Here is a 26,551-nt window from a genome sequence, read left to right on the forward strand (position 1 = left end):
GGAGCTGAATTTTCGGAACTATTTTGACCTTTAATGAGAGCCAGGAGCTGGTGTTTCCTCTCTTTTCCTTTTGGCCTGGTTGGGGTTGGGCCGTGGGTTGGGATTGGATACGATGGGATCGGGAGAGGAGGGGAGGGAGGTGTCTGGTGTTGAAGCCCTGGCCATTATTAATGTGAGGCAGTTGATGGAACAGCTATTCTTCTCATGTCCATTATTTAAGGAAAATAAATCTAACTTTGGATACCTCTAATCATCATTCTGACACGGAATTCCGCTGCCTATATTTAACTGCAGTGGACCCAACGGCGTGGGGTGGCCAGCCGGAGAATCCCGCTGCCGGTGGGAGTGCACCGTGCCGGAAGATGGGGCTGGCAGACCGGGGAATTCCACCCAGGGTTTTTTTTTTCATGGGGGTGTGAGTGACTAAGACAGCGTTTATTGCCCATCCCTACTTGCCATTGAAAGCTCCAATAACTCGGTTGGAGTATCGTAACTCAAGAGAAACCCCAAGCGTACCAGTGTCAGACTTTCCAACTCCCAAACCAGCTGTGTCTGACTGAAGCTGCCGAGCAGCATTCATTTTTTTTTTGGACCCAAATAAGGGGCAATTTAGCGTGTCCAATCCACCTACCCTGCACAGGTTTTGGTTGTGGGGGTGAGACCCACGCAGACACTGGGAGAATGTGCAAACTCCACACGGACAGTGACCCGGGGCCAGGATTGAACGCGGGTCCTCAGCGCCGTGAGGCAGCAGTGCTAACCACTGTATCACCGTGCCTCCCAGCTCCATTCATTTTTGACAAATCAGGGTATTGGTTAGTGCTGTGGACCCGCAATTAGTGGGAGAAGGGTGGGGACTGTGCAAACACATATCCTTCAGGACGCTTGCTACTTTTCAGGCCACCTGTTTATTCTGATTGAAATTCAGGAGGCAGCGTCCCACCCAGATACTGTGCTCTTTAACAAATTGCCCCAATGCAAAATAGCCCTCATGCCAGCTGCTCTGTCCTGTCTCCCACCTTAATGCAACAAATGTTGTTCCGTGCTCAGAGAGGCGCTGTCCCTAACCCAGATGGCAATAATTAAGCTTTTTAGGAGCTATTGCATTATTTTTATTTGGGAAACAAGTTGCTCTTTTTATTTCCATGCGTTGTGCTTCAGTGGACCCGAACCTGGGACATTTTGGTGGATTAAAGGTGCTGTACAAATGCAAGTTGTTCTTATGTTTGCTCAGGGACCTTTTGGTCAACAGCCATAATCCCAAGCAGTGTTTTGCTTCAGCTATTGTTTCTTCTGTACCTCAGTGCACTGTACCCTGGATCATTGCATGTGAGTTTGCACCTATCAATTGTTACCTGGTGGGTTAATGTGGCAGATTGCCATGTGACCCATCTCCCCTCACCTACCATGCATTGATTGGTGGGAGTGTCCCATCTCCTCATGATGGTATTCCAATTTCTCTTTCTGGAGCACGTGGAGGTGAGGAATTTTATCCATGGCACCATCCCACAGCTAAATGTAGCGCAGGCAAAGAATGACGTAAGCAAGATTTATCGGGGCTACCATGCGTAAGGGCAGTGGGATCCTGGGGATAAGGAACTTTTTGGAAGCCGGTTGCAGTGAATGCAAAAGGAGCATGTTGACAATTGTGTTAGGAATCGTGCAGGAAAAAGGACTCCTTTACAAACTGACTCCAGGATGAAGAAGGCTGTTTGACAGCCGAGCTTATCCATTCCAGCAGAAACTCCTCCTCTTGTAGCCATTTCTTAAAGGAGTCTAGGATTTTCTGCCTCTGTTATCCAACCTGATGATGCTACTGCAAAGCACCTCGGCATGTTTCATTACCTCAAAGGTACTATGCACTTGGTAAGCTTCCCTCTGTAGTCTTCCACTAGGGAATGTTCACAGGTGGTGCACAACATGTGTGGTATATAAATATAAGTTGTTGTTGGTCCATTCCACACACTGCAACCGAGACATAACGGCTCCCCAGTGTTTAAAAGTCTGATATTTTCTGTCACGCTTTGCTTCCAGTTATCGATAAAGATACTTTTGTAGCTGCTTCAGTGGACCCAAACCAGTGGCCTTGTAAAGTCTGTTCTGCCGTGTTCCAGGAACCCCAGCTTCTCACAGGTGAGACCAGCTACGTACTGAGTAGACTGCCACGGGAACTGCTGATGCTGCCTTCATTGCTTCTGAATAAGTGCATGAGTTTGTTTGATTGAGACGTGTAAAAATCGTAAGGGGCTTGCTTGACAATGTGGATGCTGGGAAAATGTTCCTCCTGGCCGAGGGTTCCAGAGCACAGGGGTCCCAGAAAATGCAGGACTGGGGCGAGGAGAAATTTCTTCAGTCAAAGGTTTGCGAACCTCCGGAATTCTTTGTCCCAGGGGAACTGTCGCTGTTCAATTATACAAAAGCAAAATACCGCAGAGGCTGGAAATCTGAGATAAAAAACAAAGTGCTGGAAAAACACTGGCAGGGAGAGAAATAGTGGTAATACTTTGACTACAAAGTGACTTCTCCATAACTCGATGACCAATTGTTGAGCATGTTCAAGACAGAGATCAATAGATTTTTTTGAGCACTAAAGGAATTAAGAGATGTGGCAATGGAGCGGAGAGATAATGTTGAGGAAGAAGGTCAATTATAATCTTTCTGAATGGCGAAGCAGGCTGGAAGGCCGAATGAAGGGAAGTTGACTCCCAATGTTAACAGATCCTTTAAAAGAAAAATCTAGGATGCAGATCCGCATCTTCCCCAATCTGTGTACCAAGTTTCATTGCAATGCATCCATTAGGTTTTGAGATTATATTGTTTACAAACAGACTATCAAACGGGCAAAAACATTGGACTGGATGATGCATTCCCCTGGCCGCGAGTATTCGCTGGCGGCTGGATTCTCTCTTCCCGCCGCTTGTCAACGGGATTTCCCATTGAAGCCACCCCGCGCTGCCGGGAAACCCGTGGGCGGGGGTGCGTTGCCAGCAGGAAAAGTGGATCATAACAGCCGGAGAATTCCGCCCAATATCTCCACCCAACTTCAATGGCAATAGAACCAAAGGGAAAAGAGTTTAGGAGCGAGTTGTTACGCTCTGGAATCAATGTCTGAAAGGGTGGTGGAAGCAGAGGCTGGATTCTCCGCCGGCGGGATTCTCCGTTTGCCGGGAGCCCGGGGGTTTCCCGGCGGCGTGGGGCTGCCCCACAATGGGAAACTCCATTGACCGGCTGGCGTAACGGAGAATCCCGCCGGCGGGTCGGGGCAGAAATGTGGTACGAGGGGGTGGAGAATCCAGCCCCAGATCTAACAGTAACATCCTTAAAATGCCACGAAGAAAGAGCAGGGCAGTGAAGACTAAATGATTAATTCTGCCAGAGTTACCACCCACACAGTGGGCCAAATAGCCTCCTACTTTGCTGTACCATTCCATCATTCTACATAAAGAATGATAAATACCTGGGGATGACCTCCTGCGAGCACTCCAGTCATTCAAGAGTCAAGCGACATGATGGTGGATTGTAGTTATGTGAGGAAGGACAAGTGAGAGGGGCTGAATGGCCTGACCACATTGCACCTTAGGTAGGATCCACAGCTGAAGTCCGTTTTGGGCGAATGGGTATTCATTCCGAAATTAATATTTAGTGTTGGATGAGACAATTGAAGCAGAATATGCAGGAAAAACACAGCAGAGTGGACCGTGACTTTGAACAACATGTAAAGTATCTGACGACGAATCTGCAACCCGGTTAACAAAGCTCTCATCTCTCTGGGGATGTCAACAGAAATGAAAAACGGTGGGGGAGATGTGAAATGGACCATCGCTTGCACAAAGCTAACATCACCTTCAGTCGGTGTTGAATCAAAACATTATAGTTTCAGGTTCTGACACACCTGCTGTATTGTCCCAGCATTTTCTGTCCCAATTTCAAATTAGGAGTGTTCATGACCTTTTTCACCTAACCTCCGTGATGATGGAGTATTCACCACCAGCTCTGCTTTGGCCATGGGCACCGTTGTTCATTGTTTAAAAATAGTATTTTGTTTTAAAATTTGGATTGCTGCAGACCATCTGATGAGCCATTTGGAGCAGGCTCAAGGAATGCCAGCACATTTGACTCCCGCTAAGGACACGGCTCCTCTCACCTCTGACCTGACCATCATTGAAGTTGCTGCAAATTTGGAACAGAAGCCAAGGGGCAGGAGGCCTCGGAAGCCGAAGCTACGTAGGGACGTGACTGAGCCATTGCCCCCAGATGTGAATCAGGCCACAGGTTTGGACTTCAGCTCTTTGTGGTTCTTGGGGAAAGAATGCAGTTTGAACTGGTGGTAAGGTGGGGGCCGATTAGTGCGGTGCCTGTGAGAGGGCTTGTAGGTGTGACGCAACCCCAGGTAGACCTCATTCCTTCCCTCGACATACGTCTCCATGAGAGCCGCCACTTTCCCAATGGATGAGGCTGTGCACTCGGAGCTTAAGGGTCAAGGCAGCGCTCCATCATGTCAGAGACCCTGGCACGCAGACCCTCCCTAGGGGATCGGTGCCTGCTTTCCCCACGCATCCTGCTAGACATCCAGCATTTGCCGTCTTATTGATGTCTGCACAGACTCACCTTCCTCGGACTCAGCATGGTACTGGGCTCCAGCAACCCTCCAACCGCCGCTTCCCTGGGTACTAAGGAGCACGGTGCGCCCTTACTGCTGTGCACTCCCGACTGAGCTGCCACCCTACTGCCCACCAGTGGCTCAGTGCTGGTGCTAGGTGCTGATAAATGGTGTGCAGTTGGTGCATCTTGCGAGGTTTCCTGCTCCCGTGTCGAAGGAGGGGCGTCGGCCTCCTGCCGAGCTCTGGTAGATTGTTCATCTGAGGGTTAAAAGCAAGCGGTCAGAAACATCACTCGAGGGGCGGCACGATGGCACAGTGGTAAGTACTGCTGCCTCACAGCTCCGAGGACCCAAGCTCCCAGCTTAAGGCTACTGAGGATGACCAGGTTTGGCCACCACCAGTGGCTGCTCTCTCCCTCCAAGTTAAATTTCTCCTGCAGGTAAGCGGGGAACTGCGTTGAGAAATCAACCCTCCCACCTCCAGCGCCATACCATGCTGTCTCCCAACTCGGGTCACCCCTGAGAGGATTGAGAACGTTACCACACCTTTGGGCACCTGACCCTTTGATGGAGTCAGGGCTTTAGATTAATTTCTCCAATTTTGAGACGCACGGGCAGGTTCTGAGATTCCCTGAAACCTATACACATGATTGCAAGCATGGACGGACACCCTTACTCTGTCGCCCACACTGGGCAATGCCCACTCAAACCTTACCTGTGCCGATTACAGAACGTCATTGAACTTTTTCTGGCACTGGATTGAGGTGCGCTGCACCATGGTAGGCCCGCTTTACCTCCACTGCCACCTCTGTCCGGGTTTTCTTTGTTAGGTGGGGTGGTCTCCTCCTTCCATCCCTGGATGACCTTCCTGGATGTCACCAACCCCACACAGGGCTCACAGACAGTCGTCACAGTAGTGAGGGGCTTGCTGCCCACCTGCCTGGTGTGTCTTCCAGCAGATGACACTCTGTATCCTCAGGTTTCTTCAGCGGCTTCATTCTAACCTTGGACATGACGCTTGCCCCCGCAGACCCCGCTCATCCCATGCGGCCGCGATTCACGCCAGCTGCCACTTGCGTGATATCGTGAGCTTTCATTGATTTGCAGGAGGGACCGGGAAATGCAGCTGCTTTCGGTTTTGCCTGTCCAGCGCACACGTCACATGTGAAATCCTACCCCTAATGGAGCTGCAATGGACCTTAAACCTGGGTATTACGTGTACTTAAACCTACATCAAACACTAGTTTGACCCCCAATTGGAGCATTGTGCCCAGTTTTGGGCACCACACTTTAGGAAGGACTAGATAGTTTTGGAAAGCGCACAGAAGGAATTTACTGGAATGGTTACAGGGATTTTAAAGGTATTTTACACCATCCGCAGTTAGGATTTGGGATGCCCTCCCAGATAGAGAGGTGGGTACAGGTTCAAGTCGCCTGAAAGAGAATCGGATAAGCACTTGAAGAAGAAAAAAATTGCAAGGATATGGGGAAGGAGCAGGCAAGAGGGACTAACTGGATTGCTCTTCAACAGAGACAGCGCAGACATGATGGGTAGAATGGCCTTAGTCTGTGCTGTACTACCCTGTGATTCTAATCATTGACAAGAGTAGAATCCGGGTCCCAGTGGGGAAATAATAACCTTATGACTATCACACCGTCCTCTCTCTAATTCCTTTTCCCACGTTTTCTTGCAGTGACTGTGAGTGTTGTCAAAACTCCTTCAGCAGTTGTACCCTTGGAAACGCCTGCATGTGAAGGAAAATTGGGTGAAGTGTTAAATCATGGAAAGATATTGCGAAACGGCCGGCATGTGCGTCCCAGCTTGAGGCAAGTCCCAAGAAGGTGAGGATTTACAAGGCCCTTGTTTAGGGGATGCATCAGCACGGTGGGAGTCGAGTATGAGGGAAACTAGCCCTTAAATTGCAACTAGCCCATTCGGGTGAAGACGTTGAGAAATACATATTCACGAAAGGGACGTTAAAAGTGTGGATTGTCTGTCACTAGCTGAATTAATAATTTTAAATCTGGGCACAGCCAAGGCAGGGATACAGGTCAGCCATGATTCCCTTGAGTAACGGAATAGGCTAGAGGGGCTGAATAGTCTACTCCTCTCCCGATAAACACTAACATTTGAATAAGTTATTTCGCGAGATGTGGGCGTCGCTGGCTAAGCCAGCATTTATTACCCGTCACTAATTGCCCTTGAGAAGGTGGTGGGTGAGCTTTTCGGAAAGGGAGTTATAGGATTTTGACCCAGTGACCGTGAAGAATTAGCAAGTCGGGATGGTGTGGCTTGGCGGGGAACTTGCTGGTGGTGCTGTTCCCGTGCATCTGGTGCCCCTGTGCTCCCAGGGAGTTCCACGTGGATCTGTTGGGACAAGACAAGCAAGCATTTCTTAATCCAGATCTGGTCTTGTGATTTTTGTGCAGTGCAGCCCGGGATTAATGTTGTATACTCTTGCACCATCCCACAGGACTGACACACGCAGAAAGATTTTGAGGGGTCTGGGTGAGCAGCGAGTCTATCAGTGTCACCTCTGCAACAAGTTCTTCAACAACAGCAGCAATCTGAAGCGACACATTCGTTCCCATGGTAATGCCACCGTTTTAACACCCTGTTATTTAAAAGATACAAATGCATTTTGTTTATATGAATAAACAAAATGCTTCCCCATCCCCCCCCAATTTTTATATAATAAGTAAACTTTCTGCCCTTTATTCTGGGGGTGATGCCCCCTGGTGGGATACAGCATCGGGGCATTTGCCTAGTCTCTGACGTTGTGGTTATTTTGCACGTGCGAGTCTGGACAGTGAGCGCTGATAAACCATTTCATTGAAGGAGGAGGAGCCCGCTCTTGACCTCATCCAGTGCTCACAGAAGGGTACTTTTCAACAATAACCGCCGGATAGCAGACAGCTGTGATAATACAAAGTAGGTCTCCCTCTACGTGCATAGCACAGGTTAGACATAAAGCAAAGCTCGCTCCACAAGGGTTCATAAAGAATTCCCAGGTGAGCTATAACATGGGTTAAATACAGGGAGACCCAACTGATCTGCCTTCCGGTGTGCCACCAGGTCAGGAACAGGCTTTTTCCACTGTAGTCTAGGTCAGATATAATAAGGGATAAAAAAGGAACAAAGTTCCTTCCAGATTACTATGTTAAGATCACGTTTAGAGGTGTAGCACGGTGGCGCAGTGGGTTAGCCCTGCTGCCTCACGGCGCTGAGGTCCCAGGTTCGATCCCGGCTCTGGGTCACTGTCCGTGTGGAGTTTGCACATTCTCCCCGTGTTTGCGTGGGTTTCGCCCCCACAACCCAAAAATGTGCAGGGTAGGTGGATTGAACAAGCTAAATTGCCCCGTAATTGGAAAAAAATTAATTGGACACACTAAATTTTTTTTTAAAAAGATCACATTTAGGGTGGCATGCGGCGCAGTGGTTAGCACTGGGACTGCGGCGCTGAGGACCCGGGTTCGAATCCCGGCCCTGGGTCACTGTCCGTGTGGAGTTTGCAGATTCCCCCCATATCTGTGTGGGTTTTATCCCCACAACCCAAAGATGTGCAGGTGAGGAGATGTGCAGGTTAGGTGGATTGGCCATATTAAATTGCCCCTTAGTTGGAAAGAAAATAATTGGGTACCCTAAATTTATTTTTTTGAAAAAGCACATTTAACAAGTATAACAGGCACGGTAAAATTCCTTCTACATACATCATCATACAAGTAATAAAGTTATAACTAGAATCGCTGTTGCGTAATGACCCACTGCACTCTTTGGCTGTGATTTGACGCCCAAAACAATAGAGTTCCGTTCTGGACGTGAATTGCTATCAAACGGGACTCTGCTTTTTTTTAACGTCAGCGAAGAACGCCCGCCGAGGCCGCACTGACTTCACTTCCTGCACTGACTTCACTTCCTGCACTGACTTCACTTCCTACACTGACTTCACTTCCTGCACTGATGGGCTGAGCTCATCAGTGTACGGAGAGATCGGGGCTCCATTTTTAAATGCCGGACGATCTCTCAACCCCCCTCCGCCCTCGCAGCATCCCCACTGCAGCCTCTGGACCCCTCCACCTCAACTTATCCCTCAGGGGGTCCTCGAGCCCCCTCTTCACCCCACCTCTTAAGGACAGGACACCCTCGGGCCCGATCCCTGACATGGGCAACCTGGCACCTTCGCACTGCCAGATGGGCACCCGGACAGTGCCCCTGCCAGCGTGGCTGTGCCACTTGTGCACCCAGGGTGGCGGTGCCACTGCCAGGGTGCCAGGCTGGCACTGCCCAGGTGGCCTAGTGCCAGTGGGAGTGACAGGGTACCATCCTGCCCAGAGCCCGACCACCCGCTGGGCCTCCAATGGCTTGGGCGACCTCCCCAGCTGCCGTTACGCCTGGTCCGCGTTTGTGTGGACCAGTGCTAAACGGTGCCATGATAATGTCTCCCAGGCACTGGCGGTACATAGAAGATAGAACAGTACAGCACAGAACAGGCCCTTCGGCCCTCAATGTTGTGCCGAGCCATGATCACCCTACTCAAACCCACATATCCACCCTATACCCGTAACCCAACAACCCCCCCCCCTTAACCTTACTTTTTTCATTAGGACACTACGGGCAATTTAGCATGGCCAATCCACCTAACCGGTAGTTCCTGGGTCTTGGGAGAATAGGGCGCTGGCATTAAATGAGCCTCATGGCTCATTTAAATATGTTAACCTGGATCTTCCCCTCGTACAGGCGTGATCCTGTTCGATCTCGCGAGGCGTTCCGAGCGTCGTAAATCTCGCAGTAGGCTTCTCGCATCGGGTGAGACGAGGCCTTTCAATCACGCCCTTTATGTACCGTCCTGTCCTGTCAACTCGCTAACAGGCCGATTCCATTGAGCTTCCCTTGTTGAGGACTACTGACCAATGCTGGGTTGCCCCTTTGAAAACAGGATCAGGACGTGTTCATGTGATTCTCCTCTGCCAACAGGTGATAAGCTTTACAAGTGTGATGAATGCGAGAAAGAGTTTAGCCGGAAGGAGAGTCTGAAACAACATGTCTCCTACAAGCATAGCCGGAATGAGGTGAGAACTGAATCGCTGACACAAACTGCCCCATCACTGAGTTTCATCACAGTAAAGGAAGCAGATTTTACTACAGTTAGTTAGTTGGCTTGGGCAGGAACATAATGTCCCCTCCTTCATCTCTGTGTTGTGCAGAAGGAGAGGATATCAAGCAGACCTCATAGATCTCTTGTGATGTGCTTTCTAACTACCAGGAAGGAGACTTTTGTTTCTGATTTTAAAGCCTTGATTCAAGGTCGTCACAATGTTGAAAAGATTAACAGAGAAGATGAAGTAAATCAGGAAGTGGTTTGGGTAAATCTCTGTGCTCTAAAGTTCCATGTAAGATATGTGCTTTTTAAAATATACTCGAGGGACGTGGGTGTCACTGGCTAGGCCAGCATTCATTGTCCATCTCAAATTGACCTTGAGAAGATGGTGGTGAGCTGTACTCCCACAGTGCTGTTAGACAGGGAGTTTCTGGATTTCTGCCCAGCGACAGTGAAGGAACAGTGTTATATTTCCAAATCAGAATTGTGAGTGGCTTGAAGGAGAACCTCCAGATGTTGGTGGTGTTCCCATATGTCTGCTGTCCTTGTCCTTCCCAATGGCAATGGTCATGGGTTTGGAAGGTGCTGCCTAAGGAGCATGCAGGGCATTTTGTAGGTGGTACACATGGCTGCTACTGTGCATCGGTGGTGGAGGGAGTGAATGTTTATGGAAGGGATGCCAATCAAATGGACTGCTTTGTCCTGGATGGTGTTTAACTTATTGAGTGATGTTGGAGCTGCACTCATCCAGGCAAGTGGATAGTATTCCTTTACATCCTTGACTTGTTCCTTGTTGATGGTGAACAGGCTTTGGGGAGTCAGGAGGTCAGTTACTCGCCGTAGGATACCTAGCCTTTGATCTGCTCTGGTAGCCACAGTATGGTTAGTCCTGTTCAACTTCTGGTCAATGGTAACTCCAGGATGTTGATTGTGGGGGATTCAGCGATGATAATGCCATTGAATGTCAAGGGGGCAGTGGTTAGATCCTCTCTTGTAGGAGATGGTAATTGCCTGGCACTTGTGGGGCACAAATGTAACTTGCCACTTGTCAGCCCAAGTCCAGATCTTCCTGCATTTTGACCCCGACTGCTTCATTATCTGAGGGGTCACGAATGGTGCTGAACATTATGCAGTCATCTGATAACATCCCCACTTCTGACCTTATGATGAAGCAGCTGACAATGGATGGGCTTAGGACACTACCCTGAGGAATAATAATCTTTGTTAGTGTCACAAGTAGGCTGACATTAACACTGCAATGAAGTTACTGTGACACACTGGCGCCAGTTTGGGTACACTGAGGGCGAATTCAGAATGTCCAATTCAGCTACCAAGCACGTCTTGGGAGTTGTGGGAGGAATCCGGAACACCCGGAGGAAACCCACCCAAACACGGGGAGAACGTGCAGACTCCGCACAGACAGTGACCCAACCGAGAATTGAATCAGAGTCCCTGGTGCTGTGAAACAGCAGTGCTAACCACTGTGCTACAATGCTGCCCATCACAGAATAACATCGTGCAGAAGAGACCCTTCAGCCCATTGAGTCTGCACCGCCACATGAAAAACACCTGACCTACCTACCTAATCCAATTGGCCAGCACTTGGCCCATTGCCTTGAATGTTATGACATGCCAAGTGCTCATCCAGGTACTTTTAAAAAGATGTGAGGCAACCCGCCTCTACCACCCTCCCAGGCAGTACATTCTACACCAGCACCATCCTATGGGTAAAAAGCTTTTCCTTAAATCCCCCCTAAACCACCTGCCCCTCACCATGAACTTGTATTCCTTCATGACTGACTCTTCAACTAAAGGGAACAGCTGTTCCCTATCCACTCTGTCCATGCCCCTCAAAATCTTGTACACCTCAATCAGGTCACCCCTCAATCTTCTCTGCTCCAATAAAAACAACCCAAGCCTATGCAACCATTCATTAATGAAATGTTCCATCCCAGGCAACATCCTGTACCCGCTCCAGTGGAATCACATCCTTCCTATAATATGGCAACCAGAATTGCACACAGTACTCCAACTGTGGCCTCACCAAAGTTCTATACAACTCCAACATGACCTCCCTGCTTTTGTAATCAATGCTTCGGTTGATAAAAGCGAATGTCCCATATGCCTTTTCCACCACCCTATTAACCTGCCCTTCTTCCTTCAGTTGTGTATGGGCAAACTCACCAAGTTCCCTTTGTTCCTCGGAGCTTCCCAGTGCCCAGCCATTCACTGAATACTTGCTTGTCACTTTACTCCTTCCAAAGTGTATCACCTCACAATTTTCAGAGTTAAATTACATCTGCCACTTTTCTGCCTACTTGACTATCGCATCTATATATTCCTGTAACGCAAGTCACTCATCCTCACTGTTACCACCTGACTAATCTTTGTGACATCTGCAATCAGACTGATCCTACCCCCCACATAGTCATTTCTGTTGCTTATATAAATGATGCATAATATGGGCCCCTGCATATATCCCTGTGGTACGCCACTGAACACTGGCTTCCAGTCACTAAAGCAGCTGTCTGTCATCACTCTCTGTTTACTACAACTACGCCAATTTTGAATCCACCTTATCAAATTACCCTGTACCCCATGTGCTTTTGCCTTCTTTATAAGTCTCCCATGTGGGACCTTGTCAAAGTTTTTGATGAAATCCATATCAATGACATCAACTGCACCACCTTCATATACATTCCTCTTCAAACAATTCAGTCAAATTTGTTTGGCGTGACAAAGCCATGCTGACTATTCCTGATCAAACCTTGCCTCCCCAAGTGGAGATAGATTCTCTCCTTCAGACGTTTCTCCAGTAGTTTCCCTACCAACTCCTACAGTGATGTACTGGAACTTAAATGGTTGACCTCCAAAAACTACAGCCATCCTCCTTTGTGCTAGGTTTGACTCCAAATGGAAGGAGTTTTCCCCCTGATTCCAATTGACTCCAGTTTTGATAGGGCTCCTTGATGCCACCCTCAGTTAAATGTTCCATCTCAGGCAACATCCTGGTGAATCTCCTCTGTACCCACTCCAGTGCAATCACATACTTCCTATAGTGTGGTGACCAGAATTGCACACAGTACTCCAACTTGCTATCAAGGACAGACACTCTCACCTCACCTCTGGAGTCCAGCTCTATTGTCCATGTTTGAACCAAGGCTGTTAAGAGGCCAGGAGTTGAGTGGCCCTGATGGAACCCAAACTGAGCATCAGTGAGCAGGTTATCAGTAAGCAAGTGTCGCTTGATTGCACTGTTGATGATCTCTTCCATTACTTTACTGATGATCAGGAGTAGACGGATGGAGCAGTAATTGGCAGAGTTGAATTTTTCCTTTCCGTGTACAAGACGTACCTGAGCAGTTTCTCACATTGCCAAGTGCTGTGGCTGTACTGGAACAGCTTGGCTAGGGGCGCAAGTTCTGGAGCACAAACCTTGAGTACTATTGCCAGAACCTTGTCTGGGCCCGTGGCGTGCATAGTATCCAGTGCATGAAGCCATTTCTTGATATCATATGGAGTGAATCGAATTGGCTGAATTCTAGCGTCTATGATTGTGGGGACTTCCGGAGGAGGCCAAGATAGATCATCCAAAATGTTACATGTGCAAGGTCAGTGTTCAAACAGGCAATATTAACTAGATGCTCCATTTTAAAATGTAACTCAGACAAAAACAGAAAATATTGGGACAATCTCAGCAGGTCTGACAGCATCTGTGGACAGAGAAGGGAGCGAACGTTTTGAGTTTGGATGACTGTCAAAGCTGGAGAGAACTGGGAATAGGGTCAGATTTATACTGTTGGGGGGGGGGGGGAGGAGGGGTGCAGCAGTGGGGCTGGATAGGGGTCAAGCGATAGGTAGAGATTGGAAAGAAGTGGACAGAAGAACAAAGGGACTGTAATTGGTAATGACAATGACTGAGAAGGGTGCGATGGTGGCACATTAAGAGATCAGAATGTTTTAATGGCAGAACAAAGGGAAGCAGTGTGTCAAAGGACAACATGGAACAGATGACCCTAGTGGGTGGGGTGGGGATGGGTGGGTGGGGAGACACAATGCAGAGGGCAAAAAGGATTGATGGAAGAAATGAAAATAAATTGATAGAAATAACAATGGGGTGAAGGTGGAGGAGAGAGTTCACAAGTTGAAGTTATTGAACTCCATGTAAAGTCCGGAAAGCTGTAACGTGCCTAATCGGAAGATGAGATGCTGTTCCTCCAGTTTGCGCTGGGCTTCACTGGAACATTGCAGCAGGCCAAGGACGGACATGTGGACATGAGAGTCGGATGGTGAGTTGTAATGGCCTGCTGCGATTGCCCAGTATTTTCTGTTTTTATTACAGATTCCAGCATCTGCAGTAATTTGCTTTTCAAATATAGCTGATTCGTTTATGGTTTATCCAGATTCAATACCAGCTGTTAGACCAGTCATGGCATCAAATCTCTATTATATCCTATATTACGCAGTTGATTGTCAGATATTCTGTCTATTATATACAAATATTGTACGGTATCCTGGTTATACCAGATATCATATTGTTATTACATATGCCAAGCTTTTACACCAGTTATCATAGATCAGGGGTGGGCAAACTACGGCCCGCGGGCCGCATGCGGCCCGCCAAAGGTATTTCTGCGGCCCACCAAGTCATTTAAAAAAAAAAAATTATTTTAAAAAAAATTATTTTTTTTTTTTTTTTTATTTTTTTTTTAAAGGTTAATGAGGGGGGGCTGTTGGGTTACTTACTGGTATAGGGTGGATACGTTGACTTGAGTAGGGTGATCATTGCTCGGCACAACGTCGAGGGCCGAAGGGCCTGTTCTGTGCTGTACTGTTCTATGTTCTATATGAGGCGCCCAGAATCATAACCGGGTGAAGTAATTATTCTACTTAATATACTATGCGGCCCTTTGTGAATTGTGAATTTCTGAATGTGGCCCTTGCACGGAAAAGTTTGCCCACCCCTGTCATAGATCATAGAATTTACAGTGCAGAAGGAGGCCATTCGGCCCATCGAGTCTGCACCGGCTCTTGGAAAGAGCACCTTACCCAAGGTTAACACCCTTCACCCTATCCCCATAACCCAGTAACCCCACCCAACACAAAGGGCAATTTTGGACACTAAGGGCAATTTATCATGGCCAATCCACCTAACTTGTACATCTTTGGACTGTGGGAGGAAACCGGAGCACCCGGAGGAAACCCAGGCACACACGGGGAGGATGTGCAGACTCCGCACAGACAGTGATCCAAGCCGGGAATCAAACCTGGGACCCTGGAGCTGTGAAGCAATTGTGCTATCCACAATGCTACTGAATGCAACTTTATTGTACTAATTATTAGGCGGGCTAGTTAGTAAACCATATACCAGTCATTGTGTACGGTGTACATGTGTATCAGTTATTCTATTGTGGCCGCTGTTTTTCCCCTAGGTGGACGATAGCTACCTGTTCCAGTGTAACACCTGCCTGAAAGCTTTTCGTATCAGGACTGCACTGGAGTTTCACAACTGCCGAACAGGTAAAAGAGGTAAATTTGCTATTGGTGGAAGTGGATGGCCCTGTAAGGGACTGTTGTTTGGGTACACCAATTGTATGTAAGCTTTGGCCAGCGTTACCCCACCCTGTCCCAGACATGTCCCCACACCACCTGGGGTAACGCCAAACATTTGATAATATCGAACCACTGGTTGCTTTAGAGCAAAGGAATTGAGTGGATTTGGGTGTTTAGTGGCTTTGTCACTGGACTGGTAATGATGGGCCTGCAGGCTATGCATTTGACGTATCACCGGGGTGTCCAGCTCGCTGATACTTCATGTTACTCATGACGCATCGTATTTGCAAACAACCAGGGCAGGAACAAGAATTAACTTGAAGGATATAAAAAGAAGCAACCAAGACTTGAGGGAACACTTTTTTTATTACTCCGCACGCGGTTAGGATCCGGAATGCAGTCTGAGGGCGTTGCGGAGGCAGGTTCAATCAAAGGAGAATTTGAACAGAAAACAATAACAGGGCTACGGGTAAAAGGGAAGGGAGAGGCACGCGGCGAATTGGTCTTACGGAGGGGCAGCAGAGACACGACGTCTGAATGGCACCTTCCTGTGAAGTAACCCTTCTATAATTTGGGGCAGCGGGGTAGCATGGTGGTTAGCATAAATGCTTCACAGCTCCAGGGTCCCAGGTTCGATTCCCGGCTGGGTCACTGTCTGTGTGGAGTCTGCACGTCCTCCCCCTGTGTGCGTGGGTTTCCTCCGGGTGCTCCGGTTTCCTCCCACAGTCCAAAGATGTGCGGGTTAGGTGGATTGGCCATGCTAAATTGCCCGTAGTGTCCTAATAAAAGTAAGGTTAAGGTGGGGGGTTGTTGGGTTACGGGTATAGGGTGGATACGTGGGTTTGAGTAGGGTGATCATGGCTCGGCACAACATTGAAGGCCGAAGGGCCTGTTCTGTGCTGTACTGTTCTATGTTCTATGTTCTAATTGTCTGCCATCTTGGTCATCTTCCTTTTTGTCAGTGTGCTGGATTTGTGCAGGCTGCTCCACAATGTCTTGACCAAGAGGCCATTTTTATGGACCTATAACGGTGACAGTATATTAGCTAATGATTGACAAGAGCATCATCGATAATCTGATCCTGTCCCCTTCCTACAATCAGGAGCTGGAATGTTAATGGTTCTTTAGCATTTTTCTTCTTCTTCCATTCCTCCCAATTTCACATTCTCGGCAGGGGTTATAAAAATGATAATGATCTTTATTAGTGTCACTAGTAGGCTTACATTAACACTGCAATGAAGTTACTGTGAAAAGCCCCTAGTCACCACATTCCGATGCCTGTTCGGGTACACGGAGGGGGATTTCAGAATGTCCAATTCACCTAACCGCACGTCTTTCGAGACTTTTGGGAGGAAACTGGAGCACCCGGAGGAAACTCACGCAGACACGGGGAGAACGTGCACAGACAGTGACCCAAGCGGGAATCGAACCTGGGACCCTGGCTCCGTGAAGCAACAGTGCGAACCACTGTGCTTCCTTGCTGCCCATTGGTAAAGTTGCTATAGTCCCAGACGACCATAGGCTGCTTTTGCCTTTGAGAGGGGAGAGCTGACTGGAGGTGGTTTAACCTGAGCATCACCACACCTCAGGCAAGGGGCAAGGTTGAGAAGGCGGGGCCTTCTTTCGGGACTTGTGGGAGGAAACCGGAGCGCAGACACGGGGAGAACGTGCAGACTCCGCACAGACAGTGACCCAAGCCGGGAATCGAACCTGGGTCCCTAGCGCTGCAAAACAACATGCTAACCACTGTACTACTGTGATGGTCCCCCCCGCCCCCCGCAATTCACAATTATGTTGTCTGTCAGAAAAATTCTTCACCTTCAAGTATTTATCCAATTCCCTTTTGAAGTTTAGCATTGAATCTGCTTCAAGGCAGCACCTTCCAGATCGTCATCACTCCCTCCGCCAGAAAAGCTTCTCCTCATCTGTCTGGTTCTTTTGATATTTACTTTAACTCTGTAATCAGAAAAAAATGGATGGAAGATAATTGGCAAGAGTTGGACGGAAGTTCTTCACACAGTGTGTGATGCAGAAGTGGATTTAATAGTTGTTTTCAAAAGAGAGTTGGATAAATATTTGAAGGGGATAAAACTGTAGAACAATACAGAAAGAGTAAGGTGAGCGGGACTGATTGGACATCACTGGTAAAGAGCCAGCACAGGCATTATGAGCCGAATGGCCTCACTTTGAATTGCACGACTCCCGATCGTGGACACCCCTGTCCGTACTGTCCGTCCCTCTTGCAGCTAATTTATTTTCTCCTCTTGCGTCTTTGTTTGTGCTTTTATTTATTTAGACGACAAAACATTCCAGTGTGACATGTGCTTCAGGTTCTTCTCAACCAACAGTAACCTCTCGAAGCACAAGAAGAAACATGGAGACAAGAAGTTCTCCTGTGAAACCTGCGGAAAGATGTTCTACCGGAAGGACGTCATGTTGGACCATCAGAGGCGTCACACGGAAGGTAAGCGGTGGCATGTGAAAGGTCCTTGCTGTTTTCCTGTAGTCAGGGCAGTTGTGTTGCTCTGTGGAGAGTGTATGGGCTTTTACACCACACCAGACCACCTGTTGTCACAAACAGTCGCACACGTTGTATAAACGTGGGTTACTTACTCTTGTGGTTTTAGTAAGTGGGTCGATTCTGACCATCCTCTGTTTTTTTTCAATAAATTTAGAGTACCCAATTATTTGTTTTCCAATTAAGGTGGCCAATCCACCTAACCTGCACATCTTTGGGTTGTGGGGGCGAAACCCACGCAGACACGGGGAGAATGTGCAAACTCCACACGGACAGTGACCCAGGGCCGGGATTCCAACCCGGGTCCTCAGTGCCGTGGGCAGCAGTGCTAGCCACTGTGCCACCGTGCCGCCCGCGCATCCTCTTTTTCTACTTTGTGTTTAGAATGTACAGGACTCAGAACACAGGCCCAGGAATAGACCATTCTACCCCTCCAGGCAGCTCCATCTCCCTTTGATGACAGAGATGAGGAGATAATCTTTCTCTCAGAAGGTTGTTAGCCTGCAGCATTCTCTGAAGAGAGCAGTGGAGTCTGGGACATTGCATATACTCAAGGCAGAGTTAGATAGATTTTTATAGACACGGGAGTGGCGCGTTATGGGGACAGACAGGAAAGTGGAGTTGAGACCACATTCGGATCGACCGTGGTCTGATTGAATGGCAGATCAAGCTTGAGGGGCCGAATGGCCAGCTTCTACTCCTAAATCCTATGTCCTTTGATGCCCTCAGCCAACAAACATCCGTCACCTCGTTCTTGAAAGCTCCAATTCTTCCACCGTCCACAGGAAAAAGGTTACAGCTTTCTCCTCGGAGAAAGTACCTCCTGATTTCACTACGGACCAGCTAAGCCCTAATCTTACGTGCCCCTTCAGTCTGGATTGCCCGGCAAGGGGAAATAGCTTCTCTGCGTTGACCCCATCAAATCTACTTCTTACTTCAACCTTTGTGGTTCATTGATATGAACATGAAGTTCTTTGTTTCAGAATGGAAAGTGGGTTGGGGAATTAGGAGAATTGTAGCCTAGTTTTCCATGAGCTATTTCACCATGTGCCTCATTCGCACTGTAATTCTGCTTAAATTATTCCCTTTGTTAGTGCTGCAGGCTGCCTCTGTCCATAGTGTATACCTGGCCCCCGTAAAAAGGGGTACTTGGCACTTTACTTTAGGTTTGGTACTAGCCCTAAATTTGCATGCTCGCGCTACGGATTGACGGACGAGTGGGAATAACGCCCTTTCAGTTTGTTACATCGGATGGTTACCATCCTGTTGGTATTGTCCTAAAGACTTTGGTTTTCATTGTTACATCGGACATGCCTAGTGGGAAGGCACTTTTATTTTTAAATTAACCTTTTCAAATTTTTTTTTAAATAGGGGGCAAACGGGCAAAAAAAGATGAAAGTGAGACCAATGGAATGGTGAAGTACAAAAAGGAACCATCAGGGTGCCCTGTCTGTGGAAAGGTACAAACAATGATGGACACTTTAATATGTATAAGACATGTTGGAGGCCAACATAAAGAACAATACAGCACAGGAAAGAGGCCCTTCGGCCCTCTAAGCCTGTACTGGTCATACCAGCCTTGGCCAAAACACTCAGCATTTCTTAGTGCCCTATCTCTCTGTACCATATCCCTCTATGTCCATCCTATCCATGTGTTTGTCAAGATGCCTTTTGAATGCCGTTAATGTATCTGCTTCCACAACCTCCCCTGGCAACTGGTTCCAGGCACTCGCCACTCTCTGTGTAATAAAATCCGCCTTGCACATCTCCTCTAAACTTTGCCCCATGGACCTTAAACCTATGCCTCCTAGTGACGAATCACTCCACCCTGGGAAAGAGTGCCTGCCTACCCACTTTATCCATGCCCCTCATAATCTTGTAGACCTCTATCAGGTCACCCCTCAACTACCAGTAAACTACATGAAAACAGTAAAAAAAAAAAAAATTGTCTGCTGCTCATGAATTGGTGATGTTGCGTAATGCTCACCGCTCAGCTATCCGTTTGCCATCACTGATCCACCCACTAAACTCTTAAAATCTGTGTTCTAGTCCTTCACTCTTCCTCTCCCAGTTTATTCTACCTTTCTGCTGTTACTGCTCCTTACTGGAATGTTGTTCCGTACTGGTAGCTGGTCTTTGGTATGTCGCACAAATGGAGACAATCAGAAGGGTAGGTACAAAGTGGGGGGGAGGGAGTACTTTGAGTAAAAAGAGCTCCCCACCCAGACTCTCCTTCCCCTGTGGGTATGGGGATGGTGTCACACTGACACCGCCTCAAATTCCGTTCCCTCACTGGCGATCAATCCCTCTCCATGGCAACTCTCTGAAGTTCAACAGACTATTCACAGCCCGGATGTCATATTTGACATGACCTTTCAGCTACCTATCTGCACAGTCACTAAGATCGATAACAGCACCTGACTTCGTCCCTGCCTCAACTCTACTGCCTCTGAAACCCTAATCCATGCCTTTCTTACCTCCAGACTTGATCATTATAACAACCTCCCACATTTAAATCATGGAATCACTACAGTGCAGAAGGAGGCTATTCGGCCCATCGCCTCTGCACCGACCGTCTGAAAGAGCACCCCACTCAAGCACACTCCCCCAACGCGTAACCTGACCTAACCCTTTGGACACTAACGGGCAATTTGGCATGCCCAATCCACCTAACCTGCACATCTTTGGACAGTGGGAGGAAACCGCAGCACCCGGAGGAAACCCATGCAGACACCGGGAGAAGGTGCAGACTCCTCACAGACAGTCACCTGAGGTCGGAATTGAACCTGGGACCCTGGAACTGTGAGGTAGCAGAGCTAACCACTGTGCCACCGTGCCGCCTTTCTATCATCTGTAAACATCAAACGTTCCCTGCTGTACATGTCCTAAATCCTGCACTAAATCCTGCTCACCCATCACACCTGTGTCCGCAGACCTAGACAGAGTAGATCACATGGGATTAGGGGTAATTTATTTGCTTATTTTATAATGCTTCTGCGAAGCGCCGTGGGATGTTTTATTACATTTTTAAAAATCTAAGTTGTTGTCGATTCACGTCCAGCAACCAATCCGACAAGACTGGAATTTTCCATTTCGTATATGGGCAGAAAATTATTTCAAGTTTGGAAGAAAGTACCGTATATACTCGCGTAACTTTCGATCTCGCGTATCATGCGACCCCTAAATTTTCGGCCCAAAAACATGCTTTTATGGTATACCTCATGTATCATGCGAGTCACTTTTTTGACATGACAGCTGACACTCAGGTAAGCTTTCCGCCTAAAACTGCCGAATGAGAATCAGCTGTTTTGCTGTTTCTAATCACGGAACTAAACCCGATAATAAACAGTCACGGTACCTAACAGGTGACACAATCGACCCTTAGCAAAAATGGAGAAAAGATCAGCGAAGAAATATACAGCCAAATGGAAACTGCAAGTTGTTGCCGAAGCGGAACAAAGCAACAATGTTAAAGCTGGAAACCTGTTTGGTGTCGGAGAAAGCTGTGTCCGAAACTGGAGAAAGCAAAAAGAACAATTGATGGCAAGTCCTTCCTATAAATGCGCAAATCGCGGGTCGAAATGTCATTGGCCGAAGTTAGAAGATGAAGTCTCAAAGTGGGTGTCCGAAAATCGGGAAAATGGTTACATAATAACACGATCTAAAATAAGACTTTATGCTTTACGAGAAGCTAGAAACATGGGCATTCGTGAGTTTACTGCAAGTCCCGGATGGTGTACGCGGTTCATGAAAAGACATGACTTTGTGTTAAGAAGAAAAACAAAAATAGCACAGAGACTCCCAAAAGAATTAGAAGAAAAAGTGATAAGTTTTCATAGATTTGTTGTCAAACATCGCAAAGCTAACAGCTATAATTTATCGTGCATTGGAAACATGGATGAGACACCCGTTAATTTTGATATGCCATCAAACTCAACCGTTAATAAAGTCGGCAAAAAAAGTATCTTTATCAAAACTACAGGGCATGAAAAGACACATTTTACGGTTGTACTAACGTGTATGGCAGATGGGACGAAACTTCCTTCAATGGTCATCTTCAAACGGAAATCAATGCCCAAGGTAAAATTTCCAAGTGGTATCATTGTCCATGTCCATGAAAACGGTTGGATGAACGATAATGGCTGCATTATTTGGCTGAAGAGAGTTTGGGAATCAAGAGCAGGTGGTTTACTACGCCAAAAAAGTTTACTTGTTTGCGATATGTTTAGGTCACATCGAGTGGATGCCATTGTGAAAGCTGTTCGCGAAGCGAACACCGATATAGCGATCGTTCCAGCTGGCTTGACTAGCGTCGTTCAGCCACTTGACGTATCCATCAATAAGCCATTTAAAGACAATTTAAGGATGAAATGGAATGACTGGATGATGGAAGGAGAGAAATCATTTACGAAGGGAGGGAATATGAAGGCTCCGGATTTGGCTCTATTGTGTTTGTGGGTAAAAGAGGCATGGGCTGGGATAGATGCCGATTTGATCGTTAAAGCATTTTAAAAATGTGGAATATCAAATGCCTTTGGATGGAAGTGAAGATGATGCTTTATTCGAAGATGTAGGAGAAGAGGATGAAAATATTGACGACCTGGAAGATGATCAGTATGACGACTGCCTCGATGAAGAAGAATTCCAAGCTTTATTTGACCATGACGATGACAATGAAAGCGAATTCGAAGGATTTTAGTTTACCTGCATTAGTTTGTTTTAATGATGTTTTTACATTTTAATAAATGTTAAATAACCAATGTTTTCCTGTTTCATATATCATTATGTTCAAAAATAAATACCTGTATAACAGTTTCATTGACTACTGGATGCTATTTGACTTATCTTGGCCAGCACTTCACACCCGCAATTTTTGTATCTCGCGTATCATGCGACCCCCGAAATTTAGGCTTCAAATTAGGTGCTCAAAAGTCACATGTTACGCGAGTATATACGGTATTTATTTTGCGCAGTGCCTGTTCAGCTAAATAACCTGCGATCCGTTTTACATTTCATTGGCAGGTGTTCTCCTGTCGAAGCAACATGAATAAACACTTGCTGACACATGGGGACAAGAAGTACACCTGTGAGATCTGTGGGCGCAAATTCTACCGTGTAGATGTCCTGAGAGATCACACTCACGTCCATTTTAAGGTATATACTTTTAAAAGACTAGAAATAATACGTACTCCATTGTATTAATCCAAAAATTGCATTGGAAACAGCTAGTCTCTTTGGGCCACTGCCTGTGTGCTTGGGGCTTTATTAGGGGATTACAATTAAATTGAATCCTGTGCGGCAGTCACGTTCAGTTTTCCTCTCCTCTGTTCTCCTCCTCCTGAGGATGAAGCGCAGATTGTTTAACACCCCGAAACCCAGCCCAAATAGCTGCTTTCCCAGGTGTCAGCTTAGTTACTGAGCCTTGGCAGGTGATCCAGGTTTGAGGAGACGTGAGTGCTAAACAACATCCTGCCTTCATCAACACCCCTGCAGGGAGAATTCAGAATGTCCAATTCACCTAACTGGGGCTGGTTTAGCTCACTGGGCTAAATCGCTGGCTTTCAAAGCAGACCCAGGCAGGCCAGCAGCACGGTTCGATTCCCGTACCAGCCTCCCCGGACAGGCGCCGGAATGTGGCGACTGGGGGCTATTCACAGTAACTTCATTGAAGCCTACTCGTGACAATAAGCCATTTTGATTTTTCACAAGCACGTCTTTCGGGACATGTGAGAGGAAACCGGAGCACCCGGAGTAAACCTAGGCAGACACGGGGGGGAAAACGTGCAAACTCCGCGCAGGCAGTGACCCAAGCCGGGAATCGAACCCGGGACCCTGGCACTGTGAAGCAACAGTGCTAGCCACCGTGCCGCCCATATGCCTTCAGCTGCCGAGGTTCTAAGTTCTGGAATTCCCTCCCGGACCTTCTTCACGTCTCCTCTTCCCTCTGCTTTAAGATGGTCCCGAAATCCAACCTCATTGACCAAGCTGTCCTGACACCTCCATATGTGACTCGGTATCTAATTTTGAATGGCAATCACTCCTTTAAAACACTGTGGGATGTTTCACTATGTTAAAGGTACATACTGTGTTATGTATGCAAATGCTAGTTATTGTTCGATGCCACTGCTAAAGTCAATTTCAAGTAACAGACATTTATGTTTTTAAAAATAAATTTAGAATACCCAATTCATTTTTTCCCAATTATCGGGCAATTTAGTCAATCCACCTACCCTGCACATCTTTGGGGTTGTGGAGGAAACCCACGCAAACACAGGGAGAATGTGCAAGCTTCACACGGGTAGTGACCCAACACCAGAACCGAACCTGGGACACTGGCGCCGTGAGGCCGCAGTGCTAACCACTGTGTCACCGTGCTGCCCTGTAACAGACATTCATGACTCCTGTATTAACATAAATAAAAGAAAAATACTGCTGATGCTGGAAATCTGCAATGTATTTCCAGTGGTTGGTTGGATTTCATGGTAAATTAGTTCATTGTTTTTTTATCCTGTTAAGTGTGAATAACAATGGGCGGGATTCTCCGTTCTCTGACTCAGAAATCGCATTTGGCGATTGGCCGGAGAATCCACGTTGGTGCAGAAATCGGGGGGGGGCGGCCCCGCGCTTGCGATGCGCTTCCCCCTCCAAAACGTCCTCGGGACGGCCTCTGGGTGTCACCTGAGGCACTCTCCCGATGCTCCGCCCCCGATGGCGTCGGAGGCGTGTGCTCTTTTGTTTCAGGAACTCGGAGTGGCGGCTGCCACAGTCATGGGGGAGGGGTGGGGGGAGTCGATCCGCGGGCAGGGGGGGCTTTGGCGGGGGCTGGGAGCACTGGTGGGGGGTGGTCCGGGTGTGGTGAGCCTAGCTAACGGGGGTCACTATTTGGCAGGCCGGGTCCGTGCAGGCCGCCGCTGTGCGCATGTGCGGCCACGGACCCGGCAGTTCTCCAGCCCTATCCGCAGCTAGAGCCGTACACTGCGTGCCTGCTAGCCCCCCCCCCCCCCCCCCCCCCAACACCAGATGGAGGAGCGGTGGCTGTTTTGCGCCGTTTCTACGGTCGTAAAAAATCCACCGTTCCCACCCCGGCATCAGCACTTAGTCTCAAAATTAGAGAATCCAGCCCAATATATTAAGATAGATTTCAGATATTTCTGTAGCAGAAGTAAAGTATTTTACAAAGGTATTGCCGGGTGCTACCAGATTGCCAGGTTCTGTCGGCCTGTCACCTCAGGGTGGAGATGCTACGCTTGCTGACTGTGCCAGAATACCAGTGTGGTACAGCCCTGATGCAATCACAACCACAAAATAAGGTGCCTCTTTTGAGCAAAATGCAAGGCCGGCATATGGGTTGACCCAGCGGTGCGAGAACCACACTGTACCCAGAGTGGACCTGTAACTTGCTGGAGGATAGGCTCCCCGTATGACGTGCTCGTTTCTCTTATGTGCAGGACATTCCGCTGATGAATGAGCAGCAACGGGAGCAATTCATCAGCAAACTTGGGATCATGGTGGAGGAAACAGAAGAAATGTCAGATGGAGCAAACGAACCCATCCCACATAAATACAGCTGTAAGAAATGCCAGGTGTGTCTTTCTTTCTGTTATTGAGAATCCTCACTGAGGGCATTTAAGACGCCCCTTTAAACTTGCCTCCCTGCTTGCCCTGTTAATCTCCTAATGTGTCCGGCTGTGAAATTCTACTTTGTAATCCCTTTCACGAAACATCTTGTAACGTAAGAAGTTGTTGGCCAGACCTTCAAGTTGTTGGTAGGATCTAGTTGGAGAACATTTTGTTTCAAGTCGACAAAGTTTGAGATTCAAGACATTTTCTCAGTGAGGATTCCATGGGTTTTGAGTAAACAAAAATAAACTTTCCTGTGAAAGGTCAGAAAGGTCACTGGACCTAAGCAAAAATATAAAATGCTGATCTGTGCATGTGCAGCCCATTCCTGGTCTGCGCGTGTGCAGTCCACTCCTGGTCTGCACACGTGCAGTCCACCCCTGGTCTGCGCACGTGCAATTCACCCGTGGTCTGCGCACGTGCAGTTCACCCCTGGTCTGCACACGTGCATCCCACCCCTGGTCTGCGCACGTGCAGTTCACCCCTGGTCTGCGCACGTGCAGATCACTCCTGGTCTGCGCACGTGTATGTCACTCCTAGTCTGCGCACATGCAGCCCACTCCTAGTCTGTGCATGTACAAAAACTCCAAGCCCCATCAGTTCCTGACCTCCACACTCCCCATAAAGTAAGCTTGGGTTTTGTAACAGAATTCCTCTGCAAATTGCTATTTTCTCTCCTCTTTGGAGAGTAAAAATAGAGGCGACTGCACACACCGCTCTGTCACCAGCCGGTATACACACACCTATACATGTACTATATTCTGATAGACTGCTTATCTGATTAAACCTCAGATGACCATATAGGAATCCTGAAATATTAATCGGACCAGGATGTTACTAAACGCTGATCCATTTTGTTCCTGTTACAGGCCACGTTTGCAAAGGGGAGTCAGTATTTGAAACATTTGATGGAGATTCACAAGGAGAAGGGCTATGGTTGTACAATCTGCAATCGTCGCTTTGCACTGAAGGCCACCTATCACGCCCACATGGTCATTCACAGGGAGGAGCTGCCAGACTCTGACCCCAACGTGCAAAAGTGAGTGAGTGAGTGAGTGAGAGAGTGTGCGTGTGCATGTACATACGTACATGTGTCAGCTGGTGCAAACCATCGTTATACTCGAGGGTCTCTAACAAAAGTGCCACACAATCCATTTGGGT

The 26,551-nt window shown here is 47.8% G+C and overlaps 1 protein-coding gene across 6 annotated transcripts in view; it reads left to right on the plus strand.

Annotated features, from left to right (window-relative positions):
• prdm15 (PR domain containing 15) overlaps positions 1-26,551 on the plus strand; it is a 73,211-nt gene that overhangs the window by 31,337 nt on the left and 15,323 nt on the right. For 5 of the 6 annotated variants that reach the window (XM_038801446.1, XM_038801445.1, XM_038801448.1 and 2 more), the window contains exons 8-18: positions 2,035-2,133; positions 4,066-4,272; positions 6,295-6,442; positions 7,075-7,193; positions 9,576-9,670; positions 15,132-15,228; positions 17,549-17,716; positions 19,142-19,230; positions 22,793-22,924; positions 25,219-25,353; positions 26,260-26,429. In XM_038801446.1, coding sequence (XP_038657374.1) covers positions 2,035-2,133; positions 4,066-4,272; positions 6,295-6,442; positions 7,075-7,193; positions 9,576-9,670; positions 15,132-15,228; positions 17,549-17,716; positions 19,142-19,230; positions 22,793-22,924; positions 25,219-25,353; positions 26,260-26,429 — 1,459 coding nt within the window. The remainder of the gene's footprint in view (positions 1-2,034; positions 2,134-4,065; positions 4,273-6,294; positions 6,443-7,074; positions 7,194-9,575; positions 9,671-15,131; positions 15,229-17,548; positions 17,717-19,141; positions 19,231-22,792; positions 22,925-25,218; positions 25,354-26,259; positions 26,430-26,551) is intronic. The other variant, XM_038801449.1, reaches the window with a different exon arrangement.

Source organism: Scyliorhinus canicula, chromosome 7 (assembly GCF_902713615.1).
Source record: "Scyliorhinus canicula chromosome 7, sScyCan1.1, whole genome shotgun sequence".
Classification (NCBI taxonomy): domain Eukaryota; kingdom Metazoa; phylum Chordata; class Chondrichthyes; order Carcharhiniformes; family Scyliorhinidae; genus Scyliorhinus; species Scyliorhinus canicula.